This window comes from Pipistrellus hanaki, assembly GCF_964339955.1.
Source record: "Pipistrellus hanaki genome assembly, chromosome: 2".
Classification (NCBI taxonomy): domain Eukaryota; kingdom Metazoa; phylum Chordata; class Mammalia; order Chiroptera; family Vespertilionidae; genus Pipistrellus; species Pipistrellus hanaki.
This window is the reverse complement of record NC_140504.1, coordinates 121,069,177-121,084,597: the sequence shown is the minus strand read 5'-3', so window position 1 is coordinate 121,084,597 and position 15,421 is coordinate 121,069,177. Positions and strand designations below refer to the sequence as shown.

At 39.0% G+C, this 15,421-nt stretch overlaps 1 protein-coding gene across 2 annotated transcripts in view; it reads left to right on the top strand.

Annotated features, from left to right (window-relative positions):
• ADTRP (androgen dependent TFPI regulating protein) overlaps positions 1-15,421 on the top strand; it is an 87,010-nt gene that overhangs the window by 35,010 nt on the left and 36,579 nt on the right. For both annotated transcript variants that reach the window (XM_084872763.1, XM_084872762.1), the window contains exon 3: positions 294-395. In XM_084872763.1, the coding sequence (XP_084728889.1) occupies positions 294-395 (102 nt within the window). The remainder of the gene's footprint in view (positions 1-293; positions 396-15,421) is intronic.

Here is a 15,421-nt window from a genome sequence, read left to right as displayed (position 1 = left end):
AGCACTCTTGGTGAGCTTAAAGAAGAGAGGTCATTGGTTAAAATGAAATGACTTAATGGTCTGCAAATCCTGTTTATCTTTATCCTCTGCCTGCCATAGTGACAAATAATTGATCCCTAACTCTCCAGACTCCCCAGAGAATTGATATTACAATTCTACGATATGGATTTTTTTTTTTATTTTACATTTTTATAATGTCTTTAAAACTGGTATTTATTTTTATTTTGTTATGTTTTCTTAAAAAGCCCTGGTTGAAAACAAACCTAATGCTATTTTTATGTTTTATTTTCCAGTTTGTATTTTTGACTTTCTGGCTACTCTTTCTCTACGATCGAGAACTCGTTTACCCTGAGGCCCTAGATGGTATCTTTCCAGTGTGGCTCAATCATGCAATGGTAAGTGAGGGGGAAATTTAGTGAACATAGAAAGGCAATAGCTTCTGGATTGAACTTCAAAGTGCCTTGTTTATTTCAGATCTTTTCCTCAGTCTTTAACATCCTTTTCTCTCTTCCCTCTCCGTCCTGTCACTATTTATTTAAAGTGCTCATTGAGGATATAAACAAACAAAAACTGGTACTGTGATTGCAGTCACTGAGAGTAGAGGGGTGTCCAGGAAGGACTCTGCCAAGTTACATATGAAGTCACTGAAAAGACATGCAACCATAGGGCAGGCAACTTCTGGATGGCTGCCATCCTGAAAGAGAAGTGACTTCAACAAGTAACATGTAATGAAAATTTTGGTCCAGGAATGGAAGTAAGCGAGCTTAAGAAAATCCACTCTGACTTCCAAAGACTATCTCAGAGCTCGGCATAAGCTTCTTAGCTAACATCTGAACAGGACTATTCTTCGCAAGTGAAATGATCATTTACATGTTTCTATGAATATGTTCCTGTTTGTTTTTTTTTTTTACTCATGAACTTATTTTTAAAGGGCTAAATAGTAAACCTGACTTACTCTGAGATATTCAAGTTAGTACTGTCCAAATACCAGTAACAGTGACCTGGATAAGTAGAGTGGGAGCGAGGCTGTCCAGGTCTTGGATGAAGGATGGGCCTGCGTCACTGGCAGTACAGGCATCAAGAAAGCGTTCAATGTCTAGCTATTTCACACAGATGCCTTTCACATTAGTTAGGAGTTCAGAATGAGGTTTCAGAGTCTGTGAAGCAAATGACTTTTAAAAACCAGCGAAAATCACAAGGGACTAGCATTATTAACGCACCCCAAGATCTCAGATTTTCTTTTCCTACAGCCCTTCCATTGTCCAACAGTCACATGGTTTCCAATCCGGAAAAGCAGCTCAGTCCGCTGACTTGCCCTTCCACGTACCGCATTCCCCCAGAAAATGTAGTTTTCGTTTTAAACATGTGTTCAATAGGTACTGATTACTGACTAAGATATCCAAGTTCTAAACTAATTTAGAGTTTAGAACCAAAAACAATATATTAAATAAATCTCGTTTCTCAGGGACCCTCTCCTACCACCTTCTTTTGTCTGACCACCTCCTTTGGGGAAGGTCTGACCACCTTTTTAATTCCCATTAATGTTAATCTGAGACACCTCTGTAGGGAATATTCCTGCTTTTTCATGGTATTTTACCACACATGTTCTTCAAATATGAATTCATTTAATTCACACAACCTTCTTTTGGTAACAACTATAATCCCGATTTTTACAAATTAGGAAAAAAGGTCAGAGAAATTAAGTCATTTGCCTGGGGCCACAGAGCTGGTAAGTGGTGACATTAAGATTTAAATTCAAGGGTAATTCTGTTCCCCCTTATCTTTTGCTGCTGTGAATGCAGAACTGAGGTTAGATCTGATTTCATAATGCACCAGGCAAGCAAAAGATTGCTTAACACAGCAAAGTGAGAATTCTCACTTAAAAAATCCAGAATCCCCATCTGTATGCTAATAAGCCCAAACTTGATTTATGAAAATGAAGTGATTTGGGACAATGGACTGAGCTAGATGTTATTAAACTAAAAAAAAAAAAAAAAGGCAGACTTTTATATGGGGCCAACCACATACATGACACCTTTTCCAGGCTTGGTGAGCTCATGTAGTGTTTTCCTACAACTGTTCCAAGCTTCTCAGCTCTTTAGGTTCCATTTTCCAGTGGAAATAAGGTTGGATTTCTTTCAAATACTTGCTTTGGTGACACCCAGCTTCTGTAACCTCACTAAACCGCTATGTGGATTTTTAGATGGCTGTACAATGTGCAACACATCCAAGAGCAAAGAGGACACTGTACAGTAGAATTTCAAAATTGTTTTTAAGTCTTCACAACCTGGGATTTCTGTTTGTTCCTAGTCATTTGGTCAATGAAGCAACCTGAATATCTTAGAGAGAGGGGGCTAGGGACAAAGGAGGTGGGGCAATGGTGCTAAAGGGAAAGGGGAAGTGGCTACCTGTCTTCAATCAGACACAGAATATGTGATTCCATTAATTTAAATGGAGGAACTACCAACAGAGCATTCCTAGGGGAAAAGGTTGGTGTCTGCAAAACCAGCTTTGAGTATCCCTAATGTGGTCATCTCCAAACTTCCATGCTTCCTTTTGGTGTTTGCTTCAAATCCAGTGTCCTCATGACTGCACCTCATCCCTCTCTCCAGATTGTGTCTCCAATTCTGGACATTTTCTGTCCTCATCATTAAGTCTTCTGGCCTATTGTGTCAAGAGATGGTTTCTGCTAAGTTCTAAAATTCTAGTATAAACAAATATGGAAATGGCTGTTACCTAGTCACTTTATTAACACTGTCTACATTTTAACAGTGTCCTTCCATGACAACCCAAAGGAATGAATACCCAGAAGCCACCACGGTGGCAGCCAGAATGATGATGGGCAGTCAGGCCAGACATTTGGTACTAGTTGCCTACACAGTATGTGGGAAATTGCTTCCTGTACTGCTCCTTATTCTTTCTCCTCCATAATATAAGAAATACTGGCATACATAGCCAGTGTCAAACTTTCCTGAAAGGTTCCTTCATTTCACGGTAGTTACATTTTTTTATTTTGTCCTTAGCTTTGAAATATTTTCTCTATTTGTGACGATGCCCTGCATTTTAGGAGTAATATTTGTCAAATTAATAAATACCACTCTCCCCTTTGACACAGTGAAGTTCTAAACGTTCATGATTTATCAAGTCTTTGGAATCCTCCTAGTGCAAGCTTTCCAGCTCACTGGAGACTTGTCATTGCAGTAGGACCATTCAAAGCTAACTATCATCTCTAAGGAACATTTTTCTACCTTTGTCTTGTATTCAAACCAAGTAGTAACAGCAGTGAAATATTTGCATCAATCATGGACAGGCTGCCATTCACTGGTGCCCTAAGAACTCCCCTTTGAACCAGCTGCCTTGTTTAAAGTACATCAACCTGATTATTTTACTGCTAACAGTTCTCCAGTCTTCATGAAAGAAGGGAAAGTATCCCTCCAGGTTTGCCAGAAAAACATTAGCTCCTCAGGTCTTATTAAATGACTACTAGAGTTAGGAGGAGAGCAGGCAGATTTAAATAGCAGGAAGAGGACTCAGTAACTGAGGAAACCATCAGATGCCAACCCGAAGGGAGCTGGGGCAAATATTTCTCAGGAAATCAATCTAAATTGCTCAAGTTTCCCCCACAGAGAGGTGAGATAGATCAGGGAACCCATTCAGAGCCTCCTCTACGTTTGAAAATAGTACACAGTTGTTGAGAACGTGGTGTAAGTGTTGCTGTGGAAATGGGGTCTAGGCAGTGTCACAAGAAAAAGCTGTGGAGAGAGAACACGCTAGCTCAAGGGGTGAGCATGGGTAGTGGGTGAGAGAGAGCTCTTCCTTGTTCCCTGGAATTATATCATCTCAGGCTTGGGAAGGATCAGGCACTTTTTCAAAACAGCCAATCAACTTCCCAAGCTTTTGATTACTTCTAAGGTCCACCTCCCAACCAATCTCTTCTTTCCCCAGGCTAGATTGACAGGCCTCTATGGTCAAGCACTTCCCCCTATGCCATTTTGACTTCTATTGTGTATGTGCTTACCTCCCCCTGCACCCCTTTCCTAATCCAGTACCAGAGCGGGGAAGGGAGGGTTGTTAAACCTTGTGGGCAACACTGTGATCCTCTGGAGTGTGTGAAGCTGTAGTTTCCTGGAGTAACAATAATGTTTGATTTCCTTTGCTTCCTTTCTTGTTAATATCTAGCTACATACATTAACACGATACTTTGTAAACTATCAAGGACTGCATAAATGTGTTATTATCATGTGAAACTCTTAAACCATGATCAGAGTTTTAGAACTAAAAAACTTCATTCACAAACAATGTGCTCTTAAGAGTCAGGCCTTCCTATGGCTGTGTAAAACATCCTAAATACAGCTACTTTGTTACTTAATGCGTTGTCATTTATCACTTGAAAAAAAATATTATGTGGGTCATGACTGAAGGAACTGAAAGACCTCTGTGCCCTCTCCAGGACTCAAAATGTCAAGGGAGTGAAACCCTAACCTTTCAGTTTATTCCTCCCTCACAGCATGCAACATGTTATCTGTCATTAAATTCAGACATAATTTCAAATTTCTCTCTCCCACCTTCATGTGAAATTGTTGGGCTGCTATGTTGATATAGGTGAGTCCTGGTGAGTAAAGAAGGTTGACTGCAGGCATTTCAACACCAAATGGCCACCTTTTGTCCACCCACATTATAGAGCCCTCCTGCATGCCTTCCTCATTCACCCAGCCCTTCCTCTGGGCAGAGGAGACACACAAACCATACAAGTCTGAATAGCTCAGTTGTTTTCAACCTTCAGAGAATAGACCCCTTTGTGAACCTAAGGAAATCTACGGATCTTTTCCCAAAGAAAACATAAATACCCATAAAATGTTGTGTAGTATTTTAGAAGGTTTATGAACCTACAAAATTCCATTTATGGGCCTCAGGTAAAGATCTCCTGGCATAACCAAGCATATACTAGAAAAGAAGGACCCCAGATGATTTCTAATGCTGAGTTCATATAAAAAAGACAAAATTAAGATACTTATTTTTCAAAGTCATTATTATATGCTTAGTGCTGTGTTGTTGTTTTTTTAAGGTAGTAAAATTATATTTATTATTTGCAAGGTTATATATTTTCAAATATCTGTGGTCTTTTCTTACAAAATATCCATCTCAATCAGAAGCCCTGGCATACACCCTACTTCCTAGGTTCCAGATTATAATTGAAGCACTCAGCATTGGTCAGCTCTACATGCCTTGGGAAAATCATGTATTCTCTTACTTTGTTTTGATGCATATATATCTGATCCTTATGGAAATAGGTTTTAAAACAAGGTCTAGATTTTTTTTTGTGTGTGTGTGGTTACTTCACCACCTCCTATTTATTTATTTACTTATTTTTTTAAAATAAATATTGCTCAGATTATTACACTTGTTTCTCCTTCCCCTCCCCCATCCCCCGCTGTTTTCATTTCTATGGGATGATAAAAGAAATATGAGATATGGTTTCTAACCTCAAAAAGCTTAAATTATAGACATTATATATCTGATAATATACAAGTATATTTATATTTCCCCCACAAACACTCAGCTTTTGAAATTGCTAAAAGCAGAGGCTGTGTGCTGAAGAATATTCAGGAGAACATTTGTACGGTTAAAAACAACACCTTCTATTAGTCCCCTGTAAGCCCATGTCTGAAAAGAAAGAGGGACCTGATCAGGGTTCCCATGAGGGACTCACCTCCCATCCACTTCTGTTTCCACATGATATAAGACATGAGCCAGAGTAAGTTCTGCTGACACAGTGCCCAACCCATGTCGCTCACAGGGTGGTAAGGGAGATCTTTTGGAAGACACACGAAGCTTGGTCCAAACTTAATGCAACCATGCAGCTCTTATCCAGTGAGTTGGCCCAAAGTAAAGCCCTTGCATAAATATCTTTGTAAGCCACACTTTTATTGACACCAATTTCAATAAAGTTTTCCCTCATCATAGGGAGTCTGCTTATTTTATACATACATACACACACATAGATAACCTTACTTATAGAGTGCTTACTATGAACCAAGCTGTTTTCTAAGAGCTGAGGATGCAGAATTAAGCAACCACCCCCCCAAAAAAAAAAAAAAAATCTGTCCCTGTGGAGAATACAACATCATAGTGGAGAAGACAGCAATACACATGTTAACTGTAAATAATACAATGCACACACGTACACAGGTTTAATCGGGTACAGGTCAGGAAACCCCTCTATGATGAACTGACATTTAAACAGAAATTTGGGTAATGTGAGGGAGGCACCACAGGAAGTTCTGGCAGAAAGGCCCAGGCAGACAGAACAGCAAGGACGGAGACCCTGAGAGGAACCACCAGCATCTTTAGGAAAAACCACCAGCAAACACGGACAGTGTGGCTGGTTCAGGCTGAAAAAGAGGCGAGTGATGGAACTGCAGCCAGGGTTGCGATTATGCCTCACATGACTTACAACGGAGTTATGATTTTATTCTGAGTATGATGGGGAGAGAATCTTCTCAGCGAGGCCTTTTCTGCTGAGGAAGCACTTCCAATGTTTAACTATATAAAGACTAAAGAGCAGGCCTTACCTGTTTCTTCCCAATACAATTCTTATATATAAAATAGTGCTTAGGGTTATGTAAATCCCTCTTTCTTCCCCAGCACTTACCTCTGTATCTATCACCCTGTTTGTCTATCTATTATCTATCTATCTATCTATCTATCTATCTATCTATCTATCTATCTATCTATCTATCTATCATCATCATCTATTTGCATTTTACTTATTCATCTTGCTCACATTTCAAGAGCATCACATTTACTGTCGTGTAGAAGATGAAAACTAAGGATGGACACAATGGAGGTGTGATAGGGAAGGGAGGAGTGAAGACCAGTGAGGAGGTGTTTCTGAAGTACAGTAGGAAATGATGGCTTTGGTTAGGGGAATGGACGGTAGTAGAGTTGATGAGATAAGCTTTGTAGCTTGAGTCACAGGGAAGCAGTGTGAACAGAGATGCTAGGAGAGGTAAAAGGATTGTATGGATGAAATTATCCCTGAGATGCCTATTAGACAATAAAATCTAGATGCAGAATATGTAGTTGGACAAATAAGCCTAGGGGAGAGTTCTGGGCAGGTGACATAGATTTGGTTGTCTTCATTATAAAGATTGATTTTGAAGTAAAATAATATCTCATAGAAAGTCAGAGTAGTTAGAAACTATATCCCAGGACTAAGCCTTAGACTTTCAGTGTTTGGGAGGAAAAGCGTGGAAATGCAACAAAGGCAATTGAGAAAAAGGTGCCAATGACTTAGGAGGGAACCCATTGTAGTGTAGTCTCCTGAAAGTCAAGTATAAAAATGTTTCAAGAAGAAAGTATTTTATGCCAAAGGCTGCTGAGAGGTCAAATAAGATGACACTGTATGATGACTTAAGTTAAAATTTTCCATTGGATTTGGCAATATTGAACTCTGGTGGTGGGGAGAGATAGAGCCTTAATGCTGTATGCATTAGTCTTCTTTGCTGTGGTAAGAAATGAACATAACCTTATGGCTTAAAATGAGACAATTTATTAACTTATAGTTTTAGAGGTCAGAAGTTCAAAATGTGTCTTAGGAGAATGCAACAGAACTGCATTCCTTCTGGAGACTCTAGAGTGGAATTTGTTTCCTTGTCTTTTCCACCTTCGGTCTGCCTACATTCCTTGATTCATGGCCTCTTCCTCCTTCAAATTTGTTGTACCATTAAATTCTAAAATCTACTCTGGCAATTATCTACTCTATACCAGGTCCACATGAGAAAGAGAAAACATGATGGCCCACAATGACCAGAAAGTGGTAATGGTAAAAAAAAAAACTTATCATGTGGCTCTGGCCAGGGTGGAGATACACTAGTTAAGCAATGAATGGATGCTTCAATATTGTAGCACTGGAAAGATCCTTTTTCAGAGCATTGTTCTGAAGCTCCTAAGCAAGAATGAAAATGGAATCATTTGCAGCACACAGATATTTACTTGGATATTTTTTCAGGTTAATCACTACAGTGTTATTTATGGATTGTCCTCTTGGTTAAAACACTTTCTAGCTGTCCCTTTATTCATTCCATTTCCTTCTTACTCTAAGATGGGCTAGACTCCCCATAGGCATTCACCTAGGAAACAAGGAGAAGCTAAATGAATGCTTAAAGCTCAGCAATTAAACTAGAAGCTAACTTGGAATTAAGGAACAGAATTAGCTGAGTAAGGACAATAAAGGCGTTTTGCCCCTCAGGAAGTCTTAAGGTAAATAGAGGAGATTCTGATAATGAGCTGCCAAAGGATTACCAACTCCTTTAAGATTTTACATAACTAGAACCAAGCATGCACGGTGCCTGCTTTCTCCAGCTCTTGAGAGCAGGAATCAAAATGGTGAAAGTATATCTTCTTTTTTTTTTTAAATTCCAATTCAGAGAACTTCCAACGTGTGCTGAAAAGTAGCTTGCTTTTACTAGTATATTTTTTATTATCCCAGTATCCAGTGAGTCTCTGTCCATAGTCTCCTTTTTAAATAGGAGAATAACAGTAAAAATTACATTCCAACTTCAAAATCAAGGCCAAAATTGTAATGATCAAAAAAATATATCCTGTCTCCTAAGAAGTTACTAGGAATTGAATAGTTGAAATCATTCGGTGCCCCAGAGGGTTTGCTAGTGGGTCTCCTCCCCTCCTGTGTGATGTAATTAATCCTCACTTCCATGGCAACCATGTGTAATACTACCAAAGGCAAGAATGACATTATGCTGGAGAAAAACCAGGATGGAGAAACTCATTACTGAAAATCCAAAGCCCCTCTGAAATTTCAAGAGAAAAAAAAAATCAAATCTAAGTGCATAGAAATAAGCTAAAATCCTGTGATCTCAGAATAGAAATGAAAATGTCCAAGAGCTGCCCAGTAGGTGGGTGGGTGGGTGGGTGGGAGAGCCTTTCTGTGAGATTCAAATGGACATCATCCTCTTCCTGATTAGAGGGCAGCACAGAAGAGCCCCCTTTGTGTCTCCCATGGCTACACAACCCAGACACTGACTGACAGCTGTGAAATCCCGTCCTTGCCTTGAACAAGGAGCTGCTGACATGCTTTTGACCAGCCCCCATATCTCTTCCCTGGCCTCTTCATCTTCTCTGCCTACAGAGCAGTCTTGTTTAAGGGTTAAATGGGAATTTGAGTTTGTCCAAATCCTCCTACTCCCTCTCACCTCCAGATCCTTGTGTTACCAGCCAGTAGAATATTTTTGCAGGGCTTTATCTGGTCGTCTTGATGGTGATTCCACTTGCCCCAAAACTATACTCATGGATTCCTAGTTTTTGGATACTTTATGTCTAGTATTTTCAATCCTAAGCCCTGCCTTTATTCTTCTCTCCCAATCCAATGGGCATGTTCATTTACACAGAGGCACTTGCTTTGCCAACTTCCTCCTAAATTTCACCAACTTTTCCAATCTATCACCATCCTTACTAACCAGCTTCATCTTATTTCTATCTCCTTCACATATTTGCCAGATTCATCCATTTTCTCTAAAATTTTACACTATAGCAAAGCTAAAGCAAAGTGAGGAAGGAGTGTGAATAAAGGTTTGTTCAAAGTGGGAATCCTGTTTTTATGCTCAATGCTTCCACACTGAGTGCCAAGTATATATCCACAGTGGACTGACAACTAAAAGTGCTCCATATGCTACTAAAGAGCATCTCCATTAACACAAAAATCTATAGGCATGTTGCTTCACACTCCATCCATCCACTCAAAGAATCAGTCTTTTAATTATGAGAGTTTAAAACAGAATGAAAACCTGATGGTAGATAACAGGCTTCCACCAGGAGCAAGACGTCTGGGCATTGCTTAAAAATGCTGTTTTTTCTGTTACCTTAAGAACATAAGGCCACAACAGACAACAATATGCTAATATTTCCTTTTTTCATCCATTTTGGGCTTGACAATAAATATTCTTTTGTAGCGATGATTGGCAGAGATATTAAAATACTTAACCTATCAAGTAGTATTTAATAGAAGTCTTTTGTCTCTAATCAGCTCAAGGAGTATAGTTTAAGGCTTATATGTAGGAACATTTTAATTAATATGCATACTTTTACTGACATATTTTAAAATACTTTGCTAACATAATAATGTCAGAGTTAGTAGCATGGAAATATCATAATGATCATAGGAATTGTAAGCCTGGCAAAAAAGAAAAAAGGTGCTTAAGAAGTACTTGCTGAGTGATATTTGACAGTTGGAATATTGAGTGCATGTCCAATGGAAATGACACTTAATCATGATGGCTTTTTTTGAGGTAGTAACTCTTAGAGCATGGTGCAGATAGCCCAAGACATCCCCAGATACTGGTCGACAGAAAATGAACCATCTTGGAATCATATTCTACCTTCACAAATGTCCTTTCACATTTGCTAAGTTTCTCTTGGGACTAAAAAGTTGAAAGAGATAGGTTATCAGGAAGAAAGGTGCTGGAACTTGATTTCTAAAGTCAGATTGGGTTGAATGGGAACAAAATGTCTTACTTCTTTGTCTAAGTTGCAGAAATTATAATCTTGGATATTTTCTACAAGTTAACATCTTATTTCATGAAAATAATGTACTTCAGTACTAGGAAATCCTCGATTCTGACCCCATTTCTGCCATTATCTCCTATGTAGTTTTGAAAAAGTTAATAGACCTCTCTGGATATTGGTCCCTTAAATGGGTGTGTAAGCCTGGCAGTTGGGTTCAGTGGTTGAGCATCAACCTATGAACCAGTAAGTCTCAGTTTCATTCCTGGTCAAAGCACATGCTCAGGTTGTGGGCTCAACCCCCAGTAGGGGGCATTCAGGAGGCAGGTGAGCAGTGATTCTCTCTCATCATTGATATTTCCACCTCTTTCTCTTTCTCTCTGAAATAAAAGAAAACAAGATGGATGGGTTAATTCTTAATTTTCAGCCATGTGATTAGGAGAAAGTAAAATATGTACAGCATGACGTTATATTAGCAACATTTAAGGATCTATGCCAAATTGTTGTCAACTTAAAATCACTATCACCCCTTCTCCATTCTGCTCTGTGTAACAAGGGATAAGACTGGAAACACAAACAGCTCCTAGAAGCCCTTTCTGCATCTGATTCCAGGTGAGAGTTACCCAGTGAGAGGCATTCTCATAAGCTGTTAAAAGAAGAGAAGAATCCATTTGTCTCTAGGGAGATGTATAGCTGTGTGGGAAGATCACAGACACAGGGTTAGCAGCAGCTGTTCAACAAACACCTAGGAACCACACACTTTATACTACAAGTTGCTGAGATCCCAATGTGACAGCCCCCAGAGACTTGAGATGTGCTCCAGCTTCTGGGCCAGCTCCCTGGAATACCCCTTTTCCAGCAGAACTTTTCTGACTTTTACTGTCTTACCCTTTCCAACAACTAGCTGCCTACGCTCTAAAAGCTTCCTCCTTGGAATGCCTGGATGGATTTCTGTGTTCCTGAGGCAATTATGACTGATATATGACCATAAAATTCCTGCCTCCTTCCAAATCATGCCCACAAACCCTGACAAAAGAATCAAAATAATGAGTGACTTCTGTTTCAGGCTGCAGAGAGGAACAGCAGCCTGAAATAAACAAACATTACAAGGCATCTACAATATTTTAAATGTTTGACTTTCTGACAAGAAAGTAATGGAAATTCCCCAATACTAAAAGAAAACAGAACAGTGTCCAATGAAGATAATGAGGCATAGGCAATATTTAAAGAGAGAATTACTGATTATTTCCTGGAATTTATGAAAAATTAATCCTCAAATTTAAGAAGTGCCTGAAAAAATGTCACACAGGATAAAGGGCAGACATCTAGCCACTTGTATGACATCACATACATTAATACAAAAAGAAGATCTAAGACGCAACCAAATTAATAAGATGGTTCCCCAAAAAGAAATCACTTTTAGACTGATAGCTGATATTTCAATAGCAACAAAGGAGCCAGGAGATGATAGAATAATAGCTTCCAAGTATTGAACAAAAAAGCCTGCCAATCTATTTACTCATTGAAAATATATAACGACATTTTCTGACACTGGAAAACAGACTTGATCACTCACCAACCCTCCTTGTAAAGGGGAATGCATACTTCAAAAAGATCTCAGAAGGGAGAGCTGAGATATCAAAAGCAGTAGCAAGCAATTTGTTCAATATATGGTGATTAGAAAAAGAATGAATTAAAATACTGGATAAAAATAAAATTGGGAGAGGCATTCTAAAGCTTCCTTAGATTGCTGGTGGACAGAGGCTAGAGACAATGACATATTAGCCACTACTAAGTTAAATAAGCATTTTATAATGTCTAAAATAACCACATAGAACTGGAATGTATGACTTCTGCATTAGTAGGAAGAGGAAAAACTGATGAGAATTTGAGTCCATGGTCAGAGGCTATCTAAGATGTAGAGAAAAGCATGGGAACAGGCCCTGGTGTGGGTTGGATGCAAATCCAGAAATATAGGAAGGCCTTTTGTACAGGATTAAGTTTCCTCCCCTTAGAAATACTTATACTATTTTCAAAGCACAAAGCTCTCAAGTTATGCAATAATCCCTAATTGGGCTATTTCAGCGAATCGTGTAGTCCAAGTCTGTCATGTCCAAACTCAAAGGCTAATACAGGCCAAAAAAAAAAAAAAAGGTTTAAGTGTATGTGGGCTGCAAAAATCAAAAGCTTCAATTTTCATAAAAATGTAGGTTTATTTTGATAGAGATATGCTGAATATAAAAGGCTGAAATAAACAAGTAATTGTTAACATAAAAGAATAGAACATTTTAATAAAATTTAATATTTTTTCTTGAACATTAACTCACCAGACACTGAATAACTGCACAAATTAATAAGCATAACACAAATAAACCTATTTTTCTTGTTCTCTGAAAACGAAATATTTCCTGTTGCTCACACCAAACAAGACAGTCCAAGACTAATGATGTGGCAATCAGCTGCTAAAATATTCGCTGTTAGTATTAGTGGGGAGAAATGGTGTGCCTGCGCATAAGCTGCATAAAGGAAATCAATGAACATGATTATGGTAATTACCGTATTTTTCGGACCATAAGACGCACCAGTTTTTAGAGAAGGGAAATGAAGAAAAAAAGATTCTGAAACAAATAGTGTCCTAAAATATTTTATGTGCATTAAAACCCAACATCACAGTCATAAACACATGTAATCAACCCTGTAAAGTAAACAGCAGCATTTAGAACCATTTTAGAGCCGGGCAAGCACACAGAGACCACACAGAGCCGGGCAAGTAAAAACACTTTTTTTTTAAAGTTTATGTGTAGGCTATATTTGGACCATAAGACGCAGGAACTTTTTCCCCCCACTTCTGGGGGGAAAAACGTGCATCTTATGGTCCGAAAAATACGGTAGTCATTACGAACGTGCCATGTTCATTATTAATAATTATGTATAACAGGATATTTTAAAATTTAAGTTATGAAATTTTTATTAAGACATTTTTTACATGCTGTTGTATGGCTAGGCCATAAAACTATTAATTGTGAGCCACATGTGGCCTGGGGGCCATGAGTTTGACATGCTTGATGTAGTCAGACGTGGGACAGGTAGCAATAAGGTAAGGTCAGAAAACATGTGAGAGGAAAATGTGAAGTTTCTAAAATACTAATTTCAAAGGAGTAGGCATAAACAAAGAGAACTAATGATTAAGTAATTTGTTTTGTTCAGCCCTTTATTTACACAAGAGCCCTGTTCCCTAAGGTTTATCCCACAGGCTACTATTGAATAATACTAAATTGCGATTATAGATGAATTGGGTGATATGTTCTCTTTTCTAATCCTGATAGCTGTCCCTGTTGAGGAGGTTCTTAGAGTTTTCTGGCAATTAAAGAAAGGCTCTTGATCATAAAAGGATCTCTTGAGGTGATCAAATTGCCTGCCTTCCATGATAAGCAATGTAGCAATTAAGCACATTTTGGTATTACTTTATATTCTGATGCATACTGTTTATGTGTTTATATATAATTAAAAGTTTCAGGATTGGGTTTTAATGACCCTAGGATTGATTGATTTACTTTCTGATTAATGTCAACATGGGTATTCAGCATACAAACCTACAGAACAGCCTGGGCCTACTGGCCAGGGGAGCTGTGAAGTGCAAGTCCTAATTCTTAACTGAGATTTCCCCCACTGAGAGATTTAACCAAATGCTCATCTCTCCCCCAAAATGCCTAATGACCCAAGATGAAGACTTTGCTAACATAGGTACTACTTCCCACCCCCTGCCCCAATTTCTTGCTCCCTTGAATTCTAGTAAGTTAGATTGAGCCATATTGTCTCTTTCACTTAGAGCCTTTCTAGAAGCAGGAAGGCAGTTTGCTGCTAGGTCGTTTTTCTGGGACCTCTTCTCTGGCATTGTCTTCTAAACTGCCTACTCTATCAGAAGATGAAAGAAAAGACATAAAAAAGAGCATCCCTTTTTTCTATCACCTGAAACAGAGGTGAACCTCAAGTTATAACTTTAGTTTTTCTGAGCTTTGCCCTGAATGTCACCAGGATTTGGGTGCTGAGGTGGGGGGTAGTTGTGGGGTTGGCTAGTTTCCTTCGGGGCAGATATTGCCATTCAAGTCACAAGAAAAAGAGCGCATGTCTCTCTGAATGGAACTAAGCCTGAGACATTGCCCCAGACCCGTGTGTATGATCCATACTTACTCTGTGCATTCCTCTTATTCAAGTCATCAGCTGTTTCCACACATCAGCCAATCCATGACTCCTATTTTGCACCCATGTTACTTAACTCTCAGAGGCATTCATCACAGTAGATCTTTCTGTCCTTGAAACTGCCTTTTGTCCTCTATTGATAGCACATCTCTAACTGTCTACCTGATATTGCTGTTATTGGCCCATCTCTGAGTCAACTTGTCCAGACATGGACATGTGATACTCACTGCCAAACCTGACCTGGCATGCTCTTCCTCAGGAAATGGAGCCACCATCCTCCCAATTGCTCAAGACAGAAACCAGTGCTGGCATTGACCTTGTTGTCTCCCTCCATCCACCACTATTATATCCAATGTATTACCTAATCTTGTCCTTTTCACCTAAAAAATATGGAGCAAATCTGTTCACTTTCTAGTTCCACTGCTAATACCTGGGTGTCCACCTTTGCTTCTATAACACAATACCTCCACAATGACCTTCCTACTTTCATTCTCAGCTTTCTTCATACAGAAGAAGAAAAAAAAATACAGTTGCCCCTGGGACATCATGGGTTTGAACTGCTCCAGGCCACCTTTACACAATTTTTTTCAACAAATACCTATACTGTTCCAATCCATGGATGCAGAAAGCTGACTGTATGCACAGATCTATACCTTTTTATATGGGGCACTTGAGCATCCACAAATTTTGGTATCTATAGGGG